Raw genomic sequence first — 18,500 nt, 5'->3', positions numbered from 1 at the left:
ATTAATCTAATTGAGAAGGATGGCTATGTGGCTATTATTTTTTCTCTCATTTAATGGGCAGACTGGAATCTCAACATCCAATCAGAATCACACAGGCATTTTGTGGCATGTGTAGCTCTTATTGGTTCTAAATATCACAACAGTTTTCAATGATCCATTTGGTTATCCTTCACAAATGTAGCTACATAGGGAAGGTAGCTAGAAAAAAGAAAGTGCAGGAACCTACTCTTTTCATGTTGAAAAATTCTCTCCAGTATTTCATTCATTCATACATTCTGTAAATATTTATCAACTCTTCCAGAAGCTAAGATGGTATCAGTTAGTACAGTTGTCTCAAGCATCCTAGCAAATCTGCATTCATGTATGGTAGATGAAAACATATATAATGAGTGTATGGTATGTTTATAAGCTGATGCATGCCTTATAAGTACCAAATGTAGGACAGAATGTGGGATTTTACAGTGCTGGATCTGTCACTTATACTCAAATGAAAATCTTACCCCCCCCCCAGACAGCATGAGCCGTTACCCTCTGAGATTCTTTAAAATATTAAGGCTAACTAACATCAGTATTTTAGATTTCATAATGAAAGAATAGAAACTTACATAATCCTACACTACATATTAAGATCTGACGTTATTAAAAGACAAAAGGTTTACATAGACTGAACAGAAACCATTATATAAGATCTAATTGTAGAGATATGGTTGTAGCATTTCTCAGCCTAGAGTCTATCATTATAAGAAAGTCAAGGCTGTGGTAATAAAATCGTGCCCCAAGTTTAAGAAATTAAAAAAGTGTGTCCGCATGGGAAATAGTCTAAAATAACATACAATTAAACTGGGGAAAATCGAATTGCATAACATTGTAATTACTGATAAAAAAGTCACAGATGATGGACAGCAGTGATTAAACAGAACTGCCCCAAGGCAAACGAGAATTGAGGAAGAGATTGATATCATTGCACTTTATACACATAGGGGTCAACTTTATGCTTAAATTGAAACAGGAAGATAGTTTTCTTCAAGCTACATTCAACTCCACATCCGTCATACATCTAGAATGTTGACTTGACTGTGAGAAGGTACAGAGCAATGCTACAGAGCATGCCTAGAACATTGTAGCCAGCTTTGGCATTCCATACACTATCAGAACTGACAGAACATGCCAAAGACAAATAATTGTAAAACAGAAATATGTCAACATAAATGAAATTCCTTAGCCTTTCCTTTGAATCAGTGTTAGTAAATGCTAAGGTATCTAATTGGGTACCCTATTATAGATGAAAAGAGATAAAAGAAGTCGAGGATGCTGACAGGGACATGATCATCATTAAAGATGACACTGTTACCGAAGAACTCAGAATGGAAGGGCTTTCTTGGTGAAGAACTGTTCTTAGATTCTTTCACATTCATCAAGATATTCTTTTGCTGTCTGTACCTTCCTTGGAGTGTAGAGCCTCATTCTCCATTCCTCAAATTGATCACACTAAGGTAAGAAGTTTGCATTTCTGTTTTTAATTTTTTAATTTTGTAGCTTAGCTATATTGATTAAGTAGCAAATTGTGATAGTCTTGTAATTTGCTAAAAATTGTTTTCTGGGCACTGGAAATATATGTAACTTTGGTGAAATACCTACCCAGTATGTTCAAACTCCTGTTTTTGATCTCCAGCATCTTAAAAAAGCTTTTCTCTTCCAACCCCAAAAAATGAGTATTAAAGTTCTCATGCATCTTATTAGTAGATCAATGTAGAAGCAGAACTGTATGAAAGCCATGCTGGAAGCCGAAGGTAATGTTCAAAACAAATTATCATCTTAGTAATCAGTACACTGACAAAATTAAATTTGAGCAAATACTTACATCCTGTACTCCAAAGGAAACTCAGTTTAAGTAATTTTCAGTTTTGCATTGAATAACTATTTAAATTTTATGCATTATCATCTCAAAATAGGAACTGTACATATATTTTTGGAATCTAATTGATAACATTTTTGTTATTTGATGTAAAGGGTAAAATTGTGTTACTTTTACAGATGTTTTTACAGATGTTTACAGCTATTGCTTAAATTCAGAGAGATCTTTGGTTTAGCAATGCTCACTTTCTAACCTGAAAATACTTATATCTACACTTAATGTTTTTAGATTCTTCATGGTTTGAAAAACAAGAATTATGAGACAAAGTTAAAATAAAGGACAAGATTTTTAGAAGCTCTTTTTTTGGGAAAGGCTTAAGGGACTACAAGAATGTGTCAGCAGGATACCTTGAAAGTTTATAAATGTGAAATGGTACTATTAGCTTGCATTGTCTTCTGGACCTTATAATAAATCACAGAAGTTATTTCATGAAGGTTGGAGGGTAACTATTTTGTACTAGCTCCTAGCAATTTAATGCATCCCTTCCTGGTCTTTTCTGTAACAAGGCAGGATGTCATCTCTAACTTTTGCAAATACATTCCATCTCCAACTCATGCCAATACACTGTAAAATGACTTCATTCCGTTTAAAAGCATATTTATTAACGTTAAAGAATAGTGGTGATATATTGCTACTGCTACATTCAGATCAAAACTTAAGGATTCATTGTAAACACTGGCTCCAAGGAGAAACTATTTACAAGTTTTCGACAACTTAATTATTGTCCCTGCAGTTTACTGTACAAAATAAAAGTGACTATAGATTTGTAGAAGTATTACACCCCCCCTCCCACGCCTCCAGGCTCAGGTCAATGCACCATGAACAGATCTCTGAGAGTTTTGCCTTTCTTTTCTGTTACTTTACTGCCATTCTGGGCATATTGCAGTTTGCCTGTTTGGTTGTTGAAAGTTTCCCTCATTTAAAACTTAATCTCTCTGTATTCAAATCTTTTCTCTTTACAGTTCCTTATTGTTCACATATCAGTTAGAGATTGCTGGGTCTGTTGAACGAACTGGGAATATGTCCCAACAGAATTGCCTTCCCGCTTAATAATGTGAGCCCCATAATGCTGCTTCTAACCACTTTGGGACTCATCTATCAACTCTGAGTCACTGGACTGTGCTGCTTTATGTTGTGTTCTGCACACAAGGTGGACTGTGGGGTGTCTAGCCTTTCATTTAGAACACACTTCTGCAAATTTTCCTTTACCAAAGAGCATTTATGAGCACTGCAGTAATATTGGATTACCATGGCTGTTGCATCGCGATGTTTCAACGAGTCTCCCATTTTGGTCGTAGCACGCCATTGCTTGGTAACGGTATCCTTGTCCACATTCTTTGCTGTCTCCTTGTACCCTCATTCCCAACAGCACTTCAGCCTTCCCTTCTGGTAAAATACAGTCTGACCAGTTTCCCACAGGCTGTGCATTGTATTTGTCACAAGGACAATACTGAGTCTCAATCAGAGGGTACAAATGGGAGTTTTTACATTTTTCCTTCTTTTTACTTTTTCCTGTAAGAGAATTACATTGGAAAATAGCATTATTAATTTCTAACATCCTTAGAGTTTTCACATTCTTAAACTTCCGTTCACTGCTTTTGATTCTATTCAACAGTAGCCTATAAATAAATGATATTTTCTCATTTCTCAGTGCTTTCTAAATACATTTTTGCTGATATTGGGTGCTTTGGGCTTTGCAAAATGGAACTTTTCTTACTTTTTCATTTAAAAATAGTCCACTTTGCATAAAGGATTGTAGTTGATTTTTACACTCTTTGAAATGACTGAAATCCTCGTTTGTACTGACTCAGGAGTTTATGGCAATTGCACAAACCTCTTCGTTTTAATATATGCAAAAATACAAGAGGCAGAGAGATACACAACTCATTGGATTGCATTCTCTTTTGCTGAATGCAAGGAGGTGGCAGAGTTCGATTCAGAAATGGAGATTTGAGGCTCATTTCTTGGTCTCTTATTTTGTATATCTCAAAATTTCTGAACAATAGTCTTTTTGACATACTTGATGACTAATACAGAAAATACCATTAGTACTCAAAAAGAAGATTCGGGTATTGGAATAAAACATTTTAAATGTTTTGAACCAAAAGAAATTCTTTCCTAAAAATCCTTATGTATGTAATATGTGTACTTTAAAATTATATATTTAATTTTGCTAGCCCTATCATATGAAATGTCCATGATATACAAATATAATTCTGTCACATATATTCTTTAAGCAATATATATGGTTTGAATATGAAGTTTTCCAGGGTCTTCAGTCTTCATTTTACTTTGGATCATCTTACAATTTGACAACTCTTAACAGTCCACAATTCTGGTTTCTTTTTTCTTTTTCTTTTTTGTTCCTGACAGTGTGTCCAAATACATCCAGCTTCAGTGTAGCTATGTCACTGTTTTTCTCACTTTTTAAAGCCATTGGGATTGTATTTAAGCACAGCTTTCAGGCAGAATTAATGCTGCGTTTCTCACTGCAGGAGATAACTCAGCCTATGGGTCCTGAGAAAAGGCTGAGATGGTAAAAGGGTAGCCTCTACTCTTTGCTCCAGGCAATGCACTAAGGGTGTATGTTTAAATGACAATAATGCTTTATTGTTTGTTGCATAGGAAATTAGCTTGCCTTATCTTTCTTCCAAAGTGATATTATGCTTCTATTGTTGTTACCTTGCATTAAAATACACACCTCAGTATTCTGAAATATTCAGTATAACTGCAGCAACAATAAGGGTTTTCAAATAAACTGTCAGAATGCACTTGGTTTGAGTTTTATTGTATTTTTCTGTCACGCTAAGAGTCTCCTTTAGCATCTCAATTATTCTTACCAACAATTGCACGCTTTCTGGTCCTAACTGCACCGCAGTCTCCATTGCATGAAGAAAACTTGGACCAGCTGGTAAATTGACAGTCATCTTGGCAGGGGATCTGGCAAGCCTGGGTCAGGGCTGGCACAGGGCCTGCATACTGGAGGCACTCCTGGATGCTAGCCTGTCCTCCATCTTGCTTTCGACAAGTAATGGCTGAAAGAAAAGCAAGTGTCTAATTACTCCATAATTTAAAAATTAAAATCATTTTCACAGAGTGAGGAATCCTCTTCTAATTCCCAGTTTTGAGTAGAAATGTGGTTAGAGTTTTTCTAAGAATTTCAGTAGACATAAAAGTGTGTGTGTGTGTGTGTGTGTGTGTGTGTATGTGTGTGTGTGTGTGTGTGTGTGTGTGTGTGTGTGTGTGTGTGTGTGTGTGTGTGTATGCACTGTGAGTGCACATTTGGAAGTCAGAGTTTGACACTAAGTGCCTTCTTCTATGTCTCTCTGCTTAGTCTTGAGACAGGGTCTCTCATAGAACCTGGAGGCCAACCATTGTCCAGACTGGCTGGCCTATAAGCCTGAGCATCCTCTGGCATTTGCCTCCTAGTGCTGGATTACAGCCATGCTTATGTGGGTGCTGGGAATCACACGAAGATCCTCACACTTGTGCAGTATGTACTTTACTCACTGAGGCATCTCCCCAACCCTTGATAGTCTTTAAATAACACACAGCCTTCCTTTATTGGCTGTTGTGGCACAGGAAAACACACTATAACACCACACACACACACACACACACACACACACACACACACACACACACACAGTGACATTTAGCAAATTTTACTAGATTCTATTAATGATTTAAATTCATTTCACATGTGGGTTAGATTTAGATTTACAAATTAGTTTTAACACATAAATCATGGGTGGATTCCAGTTTGGGTTGAACACAGAATATTTGCCACAGTGCTCGAAGCAAATTAGATGTCTCCAATGTTGTAGGACATCGAGTAATCTAACATTGCCATATACAAAGGTCTCCGTGAATGCCCATTGGCTAGGAAATTGTGGGGGTAGAGCATGCTAATGCAACTTGTCTTATAGCCATATTAGTATAGAAAGCACCATTTTATTCCACACAGAGTGTACTGTGGTGTCTTTTGAGTGATTAATAGGAGGCAGTATCAAAGCCTGCTGTCACTTCAGAACTTAAGTTCATCACATTGCAGAAATGTTAACTCTGAATTTAAAAATAAATTTAACCATGATCAAACAATTTTAATTCACATAATGATTCCATCCATGATATTGCTCCAGTTATTCATTTAGAAAAACAGGTTTATTAAACACGAAACATAGAAAACACTGTTTTTTAGCTGGGCGTTGGTGGCACATGCCTTTAATCCCAGAACTCGGGAGGCAGAGGCAGGTAGATCTCTGTGAGTTTGAGGCCAGCCTGGTCTACAGAGCGAGTGCCAGGATAGGCTCCAAAGCTACACAGAGAAACCCTGTCTCAAAAAACCAAAAAAAAAAAAAAATAAAGGTAAACACTATTTTGTTAATGTAACAGATCTTAAAAAAATCAAATGATAAAGTTTCTCTTCTCTTTCTACCATTTACCCAATAGACTGTAAAAAGCATTCATTCATTTATCAAGGAAGCCAAAGAAACATTTAAACTTTGGTCCTCAATTGAAATATTCAATAAATTACCTAAAATGGCCTCATTCACCCTGATTTATATGGCCTTTTCTGGTTAATTTGGGAGGCTGAAAATACCCATGCTCTCTAGCTTGCTCAGGACCCAAAACACAATCATCTTGAAATTAAGGCTGACATGTTGCCCTGAATTCCAGTTTTGACACATGGGTCCCCAGATTAGATCATACCCTTTGCACCTGTGAACTGAGACCTAACTGAGCAGTGCAAGGTGTATAATGGATACACAAAGGGAAGTAGCAGACAGCTGGAGAAAGGAAGATGCTCCTTGCAAGGTGATCATTTTGTTCTGCAAGAGCAGTTCCAGGACTTCTGTGCTTTGAATGGAGTCTTATTCATATGCTCTAGTTTTGTAGAGCCAATTTGTATAAAAAGAGGTCCTTGAATTGGGAAGTTATAATGCTTGGAATGGTGGGCATTGCAAAAACCAGGTGACAACAAAAGGTCACTCTCACCACTTTTTGGTAGGCTGGCATGGTCACAGAAGTCTAAGATAGTGGTTGTATCAGGCTGCAAAGTAGAATAAGCTGGGTTAACTTTTGGAATATAGCTTTCTTAATAAACGCAAAGGCTTTTTTTTTTTTTTTTTTTTACATTGGCTACAGACAATGTCCTGAATACTCAATTCCTTTGCAGCTCTGAAGGTATTAGTTTGCTGGCTGGATGAAAGCTACTGCTCTAGGAGCTACTCAACACCTTTAATTTTGGATTATCCATGGTGTGTCTGTATGGAGGTCAAGAAACAAACACTTTCCAAAGCTGCTATGTGTTCTGGCCAAGGATAGCGGTTAAATTGGAAGCTTCTCTGGTACTTAGTCACTATGCCAAGTTTTGGAAAACAATGGTATATGGGTCTGGAGCTCTAAACACGTTATTGTTCTCTTGAGAAAGCATATGGGCACTTGTGCAGGGATGGATCAAAGTGAACATATCTTTGTTTTGCAGGAAAGCCATCAGTAGCACAGGAGAGGTAGAATGTTCAGATGGAATTTCACATTCTTTACTCCTGCCATTTGCAAATAGGACCAACTACTTATACACCATAATCTCTGTAAGTTCCCATAGTTTATTAGCAAGGTTGTCTCAAAGATACTAAAAAGAAAGACTTGAGAAATGAAAATATTTGACATTTTACTACTTAGGATATGTAGAACCTCCAAGAATGATTGATTTGGAACATAAGATATTCAACTGTGTTAGAATTCTTAACTCTGAAGACAGCTGTAGTAGTTTTAAAATACATTTTTATTTAAATTAAAAACAATCTTATTTTATATACCAATCCCCGTTCCCTATTCCTCCTGTCCTTCCATGCCCCCCTACCAATCCACCATCCCACTCCCATCCACTCCCCAGGGAGGATGAGGCTTCCCAAGGGGGATTATCAAAATCTGTCACATCATTTGGGACAGGGCCTAGGCTCTCCCTAGGGTATCTAGGCTGAGAGATTATCCCTCCATAGGGAATGGGAACCCAAAGTCCATTAGGATACTAGGGATAAATACTGACTGATTCCACTGCCAGAGGCCCATAGACTGCCTAGGCCTCCCAACTGACACCCACATTCAGGGGGCATGGTTCAGTCTTATGCTGGTTCCCAAGTTCTCAGACTGCTGTCCATGAGTTCCCATTTGCTCAGGTCAGCTGTTTCTGTGAGTTTCTCCAGCATGGTCTTGATCACTCTGTGGCTGTGGTATTTGTAACTAAATTAAGGATTATAAAAGTAAAGAGGTTTTTTGAAATGAAATGATATTTACCTACTTATCTAACATGCCTCTCTGAAATGACGAGTCAAATATAAATCTGAGAAAGTTAATAAAGCTGCCTTGGGTTCTCCATGAGGAACACAATCTCTCTCTCTCTCTCTCTCTCTCTCTCTCTCTCTCTCTCTCTCTCTCTCTCCCTCCCTCTCTCTCTCTCTCTCTCTCTCTCTCTCTCTCTCAAATCTTAGTTCAGACTTACTCCATATATAATCACATTGTGATATGAGAAAGAAATTCAAATAACTCACTACCAATATGATTATATAAATAAATTAACATTGTTGATAAATCTACTATTCACAAAATATCAAAAGATTTTTTCCCTCAATACTCAGGAATAAAATCTTGTTAGTGCTTCAGTTAGTTGAAATGGAAAACAAATGTGTAAATTTCCCATATCTGTTCCCAGAAATCTGCTCAGCACTTCACTTCCCTTATCTGAGATTTTCAACAGTGTACTTTTGGAATGAATCACACAATGTTATCCAAACAAGAGCAAGAACACAGTTTGTACAATATATTGAAAATTTATCATGCATCTTAACCTGTTTGTATTCTAACTTAGAGGAAACACAACAATTCAAACACAGAAATGCAGTCTAAAATGAACTTCCTGCTACTGGGTGAGGAAAATATAAATGTTTGGAAAGGGAACCATCTGGTTTCTCAACTTTGTAAACCTTAAAATCATTTGTGAGCCACTGAAAATGGGGCGGGGACAATTGGATCATACCAACTTGGCTTCCTGGCATTTCAGAAAACTACACATACCCAAGCAATTGTGACTTCATTTGCATCTGTCTTCATGTATGGTGATTATACAACTTCTCCTTTGTGTTGAGGCTTTCTTAGGAAGATAGGTGAAAATAATGCATTCTATATAGAGTGGATCACAAAAGCTTCTCAGTGAGATTAGCAACTATCAAAATAGTGATTTTAATTTCAGTTCTTAGGAGACAGAGGAAGGCACATTCCTCTGTGAATTCAAGGCCCACTTGCAGTACATAGTGAGTTCCTGGCTAGCCAGGGCTACACTGGTAGACCCTGATTCAAAAACATAAACAAACAAAAGAACCTGCAGCCTATGCTCTAAGTGATGAGCCAACAGCCCCAAGAACTGTATTTTTAACAGAAAAATATTAAAGGTTCAAGGAATGAGAAGACACAGAGATAGCACTGTTGAGTTAACAGCAGATGGAGATTGGTACATGTTGATATGAGTATCAGTTTGAAGTTACTGACAGAACTCAGAGTCAGTAAGCCTAACAACACAAAAATGTTCCTTCTCCTCTTCATTTTCTTGAAGAGGTAGGAACTCTCCTGTTATTCAGGTTGTGCAAAAGTGGGGAATTCAAGTAGACTGTATATTACTCTGCAGTATGTAAGCTCAAGCTGTCATTTTACTTAACTAATCAGAGTGAAATAAATTGCTAAGTCTAAAATGTGCACACCGCTCATTACAGGAAGCAGAATCTATATCTTGGTGTAATGAAAGCTGTTGAATTAAGTGTCACAAAGAGGTCAAGGGGCGCTGAGACCTTATTTATTATATTGAGTGGTATAACCATGATGTATCCTACCACAATAGTGTCTGGGTGACATTCCAGACATAATATGCTCAGCTGGTAAGTTGATTACATGAGTTATTTTCCCATAGTTTTATGAACAAATGGCAACAATGAAAATGAAATCATATAAAAATGATATGGAAAAGGCATAGCATGAATAGAAGCTTGTTACCAAGAGACCTAATTGTGCTTAGATCCAGCCTATAAATAATGCAAGAGAACTCCAGTTGTTTCCTAGGTAGATATAATTATCCTGGTCTTTGTAGCAAAAAGATTTTCACTGACATAGTTGCTAAATTACACTTCCTAATTACAGTTTGTGAACACAAACCTGTCAGAATGCAAAAAAAACCCTTCTTTTTAAAATTACTCTTAAATAGTTTCCAATGGTCCCTGTATCATCGATGCACATAATTTATGTGAAAATATTCATACCGCTTACTAGGAAAAAAAATGTTAGCTCTTAGAAGAGTGGCTCAGATCAAGGTCAGCTATACTGGAATGGAGATGTTGGAAGGTTTACTAACTGCATGGCCGCATGTGAAACATCCAGGAACAATCATAGCCATGGGATGGTACCATGTGTATTTTATGAGCTGCTATTTGAAAAGTGGCAAATACTGGCAAATGGTTGGTTTGGAGGAGTATAAGACTGAATGAGAGTGTCCAAGTCTACTGACATACTGAGATTCACAGATAATCAGAAGACAACATTTGAAATGGAAATAATTATAAAACCTTTACAAAACCATTATAAAAATGAAAAGTACAAAATTTAGGAAGCAATTAATAAGTATAATCAGTCCAAAAAAAGTTGCAAAACTATAACATGTAAGTTTCCTTAAAGTAACATTCTCTCTTTGTTATTTAGTTATTTTCTTCTTATCTTTTCTTGTTTTTAATTGAATTCTGTCTGTAAACAAATAAATACGTATTGCCAAAATAACCTGACTTAGATATGTGGTCTGATCTGACCTTTAATAATTCCTCTAAAATAAACCTTTTAAAAAATAGACAAGAGGCATTAGCTAAAGCTTAAGAGTATCAGAGCATCACTACTGGCTCAACACATTGAAATCCAAGATTTAAGAACATTTCGTCATAAATAGCAACATGCTGTGCACTTAAATATTTCTAGTTCACATTCTACAAATTATTTAGATTTAATTTTGACTGCATAAAGTATCCCTGACAGGAGATATCAAAGATACCAACATGAAGATTGAACTAAAACAACTTTGATAGTATTTACATGGAGGCTTTACATTTAATTTCCATGACTTTTGTACCCTGCTCTTTCACTAATGTTTAACAAATACTGAGGCCCAGACTTACAGACCCATATTTAAAAAGCAGAAGCTGCTATTTTTTTCTTTAGAACAATTGTTGAGAAAAAAACAAGGAAATAATCTGAAATATGTCACTACTAGGTTTTTTTTTTATGTTCATTGACTTTTGAACTTTTGCTGACTCCTTGTTCTCTAGAGGGTACCCTGCTTCTGCTGTCTTTGTACCTCTGATCTGTGATATCACTGACTCAGACAACGTGTTGGCATGCATGACCCTACAGGGGTTATATGTCTGATTTTTTGCATAGAGCTGCTGCTGCCCAGGCCATTGTGAAGTCCTCTCAGGCCAGGTAGGGGTAAGAGGGTGCAGCCTTCAGTTTCTTTTCATGTCTAGACTGAGTCTCCAGCCTAGTCCTGCCCCTTGACCTAGTGAATGCCAACTCTGGCTCCAGGTATATCAGTACTCCACTGAGATCATCCAATCATGAGGGATAGTAATCCTGAATGTCCTTCAGACTTTTTGGTTTTCTAGAGTCCATTGGTCTAGAAGGACTAATTTTTCTGATTGTTTTGAAGTGATGCTTCCCGTCTGACCTGGGCCTTTTCTCTTTTCTAGTATCTAAAAAGTGTTTTCTAGACACTATTATCGATAGGCCATTGCTCAGACTATGTTGGTTGCAGACAGCCAATCAACATTTCTGTGGTCTTACTTTTGATGCTTCCTAATCTCACTGTAGCTTGGGTCACCACCTCTGCTCTGGTGGCTGGTGAAAGAAGACAGAGAACTAGAAGCCCAAGTCTTTGGTATCTACCTGCATAGACACTGGCTACATGCTGGCTGAAGGCCAATGCCTGGCTGATCTGGGGGATCTAAGAAATTGGGAATTAATTGGCGGAGAAAGTTGAGGAATTGTCATACTCATGCAGTCAGGAGAAGATGGTATGAGATCTAAACTCAGGTGTGTGTTGCCCAAAATTATCATGGTTATGAGAAATATATTTTATTTCTAATGCAAATGCAGTGCTAACTTTAGCCATACATATGGACAGTAGAGGCTGCAGTTCTATGACATGTTTACTTACAAGTGATTTGAGTAGTATGAAACAAGCTTTTAACGTCACCAAATTCTGTTCATTATTTCTTTAAAATGTCTTTTCTTTCTTTCTTTTTTGTTCTTAGACCATTAGATAATTTGCTATGTCTTCTTTTGTTTTTAGTTGAAAAAAAAATCCATTCTTTTTCTCTTGGTATTCCAGTCCCCGAGGGATATCTGACTGCCTCAAATGCATGCAGAGAAGCCCCAGAGAAACCAGTCAATACACTGCCCTTAAGTGTATAGATTTTATATCGTGCTCTTTACTTTGAGTCACCCAATGCTTAAATGAAATTTCCTCTTTCACTGGGTGTATGGCAATAGTTACCTCTGATTTCTTCCTTTGTATTATCTGTGGTTGTTGTGCTTTTACAATAACATATGCATTAATAATTTGCCTGTGTGTTTTAGAATATTTCATAACATGAAAGTATCCATATATTTTTATTCTCTTAGCTGGTGAATAGCATGAAGAAACATGTCTTGTGTATCTTGTATTTAACAAATGATTGTTTATGCAACCAGTATTTATACTGAGTAGTATTCAAGAAGTTTACATTGCCTAGGGACTGGTATACAGTTTATATAATTTTTTGAGAAAGTTCAATACAAATGACTTTTATAGATCCCTGCATCATGATAGTAAGTGTAGCACATTGATGATGTGGTCTGAGTTGTAATTCCCTAAAATTCACAGATTGAGGCTCTAATCCCAGTGTAATGGAGTCATGAGATGGGAATTTGGGAAGGTAATTAGGGTCAAATCTGTTCATGAGGGAGTGTTTTCTTATGATGAGATTGATGCTCTTACAAAAATGAGATCAGAGAGAGCTCCTCCTCCCTGTTCACATGCCTCTTTGCCTCTCTGCCTGCTCTGTCTCTGTCTCTGTCTCTCTATCTCTTTCTCTCTATTCCATAAATTACAGAGAAAATGCTCTCTGAAAGCCAAGAAAAGAAAAGTTTTCACCAGAAATTGAGTTGCTTAGCACTTTCAACTTGTGATATATTGTCATAGCAACTATAGCACACTAGTGACTATGTATTTATTTTACAAAGGACTATTGGTTTTATACAGAATCACATGTTTAAAGAAAGTTTATGTCTGAAGCTTCTTTGGTATATAGGAGAGAATTTAGTGTTATACTTTTCTAGTGATGTGGAAACTCAAGTCTTCTGAGAAAAACTGAACCACAACAGGATCTTGCAAGTGATGTGCTGAGATGTCCATATTTATTATACAAACATTCCTCTCTATGCAATACATCATACATAAGTCAGAAATTGAAGTCTAGCTGTGATATGATCCATCCTTAGAGAAAAGTATTGCAAAGACCTAGAACAATGTCTGCCTCTTGTCTTCCATACTCTCTGTATTTTCAGGGTTTATCTTCAATATATTTTTTTAAAACTTTACTGTTGGAATTCAAAAAGTCAATTCTGTATTTTGATAATCCAAAAGAATGCTGCTGTTTCATTCTTATGGTAGTTACTTTATTACTATAATAGATTCTGGAGCCTGCCTCTTTTGTGACGTTAAATACGTTTCTTCACTGATGGCCTTTCTTCGGAAACTTGAACTAAGGACAAGGTAGGACTCTCTGATGCTATTGATTGTAGTACTAATAGAAGTTGGACTGTATCAATGATAATTTGCTTCCCAATTTAGATTGGGGCCAGTAACTTTTCTGTAAAGCTGAGATAGTAAATAACTTTTGCTTTCTGGGATATATTGTCTATTGTAGCTATTCAACTTTGCCATCACATCATGAAAGCAGCCATAGGCAACACATAAGGAAATGGGTAGCTATGTTCCAATGCACGTTAACCACAAAGAAACAGGCTGTACATTGAGTTTGGTTTAGGCAAATCATCTGATAAAGGCCACGCAGTAAACATATCTATTTTTATAGTTCTAGCATGGTGTTCACTGGTATTGGCTATATTTTAATCCATATAATGGATTTCTTCTGTAAAAAGGAAATGTTATCTAAAGTTAGTAAGTTATAGAGGAAATTAATTTTAATCTAAATTCTTTAGATTAAAAGGAATAACTGAAGAGCTGTGGAATCTGAGTAGGCTACAGAAAATGGAAATATACTAATGGAAAAATATTACTAGCATGTTTTTGTATAAATAAAATATCTTAGAGATTTGAGATTTTGTATAGTACAGCAAATCACCTTAAGGGATATTGGTCAAATAACCATTTCCTATTCTATGCCACCTTTACAGTTACATATCTGTTTCAACTTCAGATTAGGTGCTTTCTACTTGGCAACTATGCAAATTATACAAACTACAACTTCCCAAATTAGCTTTGCATTCAGAATTACTAATTTTCAACAACAGAACTATTATGAAGATGAAAATATTGGAATTAAGGAATACAAGGTTCAACTTTAACTCCTATTTCTACTCACCAATCTATTCTCTTCCGTGAAGTCATGCAAACATCTTCGCTATTTTAAATTCATTATCTATTTATTTCTGTCCATTTTCATACTGAGGCTCTTATCTGAGCCCCTGATAATTCCAACAGTGTCTTAGGCCGAAGCTGGACCCAAGTGTTTTATCATTCTAATTTATTCTGCACACACTGATAGATAAGATGCTGCTTTCATCAGAACTTTCTTGTTTCACTTATTGAACACTGACTCAAACACTGATCCTGACATTTATAGGTCTCCACAAAATCTCCCCAGGCTCCAGCTCACATCTCTGTGGCCTCAACCTACCTAATTTTCTATGAGCTTATTAATTATGTTTCTCACCTCAAAATGCTTAACTTATAGAATTGATCTCATTGTGCATCCCTCTCTTCTTGCTTATTCTAGGAAGATGGGACAAGTTAACTAAAAGCCTGTCTTTAAAGTCTTTCTTGCTCCTTCAACTTCAAATGATCAATTTGCAATCAATTGCTTTTTGTGTTTAAATCCTATTTGTTGGGTAGGAGTAAATGATCTCATTTCCTTAAGAAATCCAAGTTCCTTGGTTTCAATCCTCATCCTCTCACAATACCCATGGCTCTCTCTGCACGCTTCCTCCATGCAGTCACAAATGAATGAGTAGCTGGCTTACAAAATCTGACATACTAGACAACACAGACATACCCATTCTGTAGACTTTGCTGATTTAACTAATGCAACGTGATTACTTCAATCACTAAAAGAAACCATTTTATTTAATTTTATTTTGCCCATGACCAGATGGTGTCAATGATAAACATAGTGAGACATTGACATTCATTCACAGTTCTGGAATCAACCATGAATATCAATGTAAGAAAACATTTCTCTCTTTCTGAGAACAAATGATACTTCTCTCCATCTCATGCCCATAGTAATATAGACAAGGAAAAGAAATCTCCAGGCTGGAATAATAACGACAAGAAGTCCCTTTCCATGAAAGTTATTTTCCTAAAGTTAATAACACACAAACCAGTTGCTATAATGCAACTTTGTCCTCCCAGATTTCCTGAAACAGATATTTCTGGGACAGAGTGAGCAGTGTGGGGACTGGCCAGGATTAGAAAGCATTGCTTAAAGACTGAAGGAGGAAGAGCCACCAAACAGGAAGCCACCAAATGAACATTCAAAAGCCAGGAGAAAGTGTCATTGAGGAAGCCAAAGACAATGTCCCTTTTCCCAGAGGAAGTGGGGAACTGTATTAGATATGAAGATGTACTCACTAGGACCAGAAAAGAATAGTCTATGAGATTTGGAAATGATAAAGTCAATGATCATCATAAAAATTGGTATCTGTTCAGACAGTGTGTCTAAAGATCAAGATCCACAGTCAAGTCTATAAAAATGGGAATTCTGTCCTATATCTTCAAACTTCTGTATCATTATTAAGAAAATAAATTACAAATAAGAGTAAAACACATCTTTAGAGGTTATTGAAAGGTAGATAGATGCATGTTCAATTACATATTAAGCTACATTTATTTCTAGTCTATTAACAGTTTGTATAAGTAAAAATAATGAAATATCTAAAAACCTATCAACAATATTCTCCAAATCTTGAGATTTATTTCCTAAAAAATCCAGCACATAATTAATGCAAATATGAAAACTTTATATCACATGTAGGATTCTGCAGGCTTCTTTGCTTCATAGAAGTGCAACCAGTCTCTAATTCACATACTGCCAAGTTTTGAGTAAATAAATAGGCAATTTAAAAGCCATTACAAAGTACAATTAGGGTCCTGGATAACCTCTGTGATATTAGGAATGTTACCATTTGAAAGTGATCCAGTTAAACTACATTGCGTTTATGGAAAATATGATGCATACTAACAAGGATGTATGAATCATAGTGATTTTTGAGATGTCAAGTAAAGTGTTATAAGTTATCAATAGCTAAAACAATCTATCGTTATCTATGTTATGACCAAAACCCGGACCTTATTTTCTTCCACCTATCAGTTAGGGAAGAACTCAACAGTTATGTGTTCATTCCAAAGAACAAAATTTCAAAAGCTAAGTTTCTGTTTTCTGGTGTTTTGTAGAATAGGACAAAGCTGTTCTTATCTGCTCTGCTGTGTATGCCAAGCCTGATGTCAAAGCCAAATGTGACGAGGCAGTGGTGGGGGAGATAGAAGAATAAATTCTGGAGAAGTGCAAAGCAAACTGACTATGGTGTGTAGCCTCCCACCTCTTGCTTGCCGTCCAGGTCCACAGCCTTCCTGGGCTCCAGGGAAATCCTGTTGAACGCTCCAAGGAACTAACTGGCACCTGCGCCATTTGTGTGTCTTCCACCTACCGGAAAAGAATAAAATCGCACTGAGAAGAAGCAGATATGGCAGGAAAATCACATAGATAATATAAGTGTTTAAAATAGGTTATTCACAAATTATACATCAGTTCATATAATTCATATTACTACTGAAATTTTCAAATAGACCTATAGCCTAGCATGAGGACCAGTAACCCCCTAATTTCCTGTCTTTCATGTTGCCAGCAGTAATGAAATGATTCATATAAAGTACCTGCTATTGTTTGAATGTAGAATGTCCTGTAGAGGCTCATTTGTATGAACCATGGCACCCAGCTGGTGTTGCTGATTCAGGAGGTGGTGGGACTTTTTTTTTTGGAGGGGATCTATGAGGCAACCTGTCATTGAGGGTGGGCCTTAAAGTTGGTAGAGTTATTTGGTTCCTGATCAATCAAGGTGCAAACAAGCTGCATTGAAAGCTCCAATTGCCATTTATTACCCGACATGAGGGACTGTATCTCTCAAACTGTGAATGAAAAAAATGCTCTCCTACCTTAAGCTGTTTGTAATAGACCTGACACACAACATAAAACAGGAAAAACATACCAAAACACTACCTATAATTTGCATTTTCAAAAAATACATTATCTAGCCACATTCAGTTTTACCTAATTTTAATTTACCTACTCAGTAACCCCTTCTAAAGGCAACTTTAAATATAAAATTCTTCCTATGGCACTAGAGACAAGACTATCATTGGCAAGTTCTGTAGGAAAGGACTTCACAGAGTGACAAAGAGCATTTGGACTTGTTATTCATACTTCCAAGAGATGCCCCAACTGGCATCAGAAGTGCTGCATTCCACTAAGTAAACTGCAGCCAGGTCAGGTGTCTTCTCTATAGTACCCTTTGGATGATTACTGTAGGGGTAACAGCAACTGAAATTATATATCCTGTAACAAATGCAAATTCCAAAAATCAATATGCTGGGAAAATAGTCAATAATGATTTTGTTGTGAAAACATAGTAATTCTATTTGTCATCTCGGAATTAAAGATACATGTATTAAGATGGCAAATTTATGACTGATCTCTACTTAAATTATCATGTAGTGATCACAAATTTCATTAACTAATGCCGTAGCATATATATTTTTTCATTTATTGTCAGGACTGGAATGATACACTTCAGCAAGGTTCAATGAGAAACTTTAATCTTAACGTCAAAGAGAGCAGATTCCTGTAATAAAAAATTCACGTTATGTGTTGCTTCAGTGACTTCAACTTTCCTGGAGTTGCTAATAGATGAGTAGAACAGACAGATATGCCCCTGGCATTGCAAAGGAACAATGCCACTTCCTGAGCCACAATGTTCACTCTCGGGAGAAACAGGGGTTCTTTGGAGATGAGGGAAACCAATCCTGATTATCGCCCCTCCCCCCCATGACAAAGAAGTACCTTCTTAAGAACATGTGTTTTGAAATTGTTAACTCTTCTCTGCATTCCTTATAGTTTCTATTAACATAAGACATCATCCCTAACTACTAGAGTTTCCTGCATAGCTGGGAAATTGACCCATGTGTTTGATTGACTTCATAGAGTTAATTTCAGAA

At 36.6% G+C, this 18,500-nt stretch overlaps 1 protein-coding gene across 4 annotated transcripts in view; it reads right to left on the bottom strand.

Annotated features, from left to right (window-relative positions):
* The window catches only part of Thsd7a (thrombospondin type 1 domain containing 7A), a 402,619-nt gene that overhangs the window by 48,124 nt on the left and 335,995 nt on the right, over positions 1-18,500 (bottom strand). For all 4 annotated transcript variants that reach the window (XM_035450549.1, XM_027389923.2, XM_035450550.1 and 1 more), the window contains 3 exons: positions 16,829-16,932; positions 4,756-4,950; positions 3,164-3,427 (listed from right to left, as the gene is read on the bottom strand). In XM_035450549.1, coding sequence (XP_035306440.1) covers positions 3,164-3,427; positions 4,756-4,950; positions 16,829-16,932 — 563 coding nt within the window. The remainder of the gene's footprint in view (positions 1-3,163; positions 3,428-4,755; positions 4,951-16,828; positions 16,933-18,500) is intronic.

Source organism: Cricetulus griseus (assembly GCF_003668045.3).
Source record: "Cricetulus griseus strain 17A/GY chromosome 1 unlocalized genomic scaffold, alternate assembly CriGri-PICRH-1.0 chr1_0, whole genome shotgun sequence".
Taxonomy (NCBI): Eukaryota; Metazoa; Chordata; class Mammalia; order Rodentia; family Cricetidae; genus Cricetulus; species Cricetulus griseus.
The sequence above is the reverse complement of the archived record's forward strand: the minus strand, read 5'-3'. Positions and strand labels throughout refer to the sequence as shown.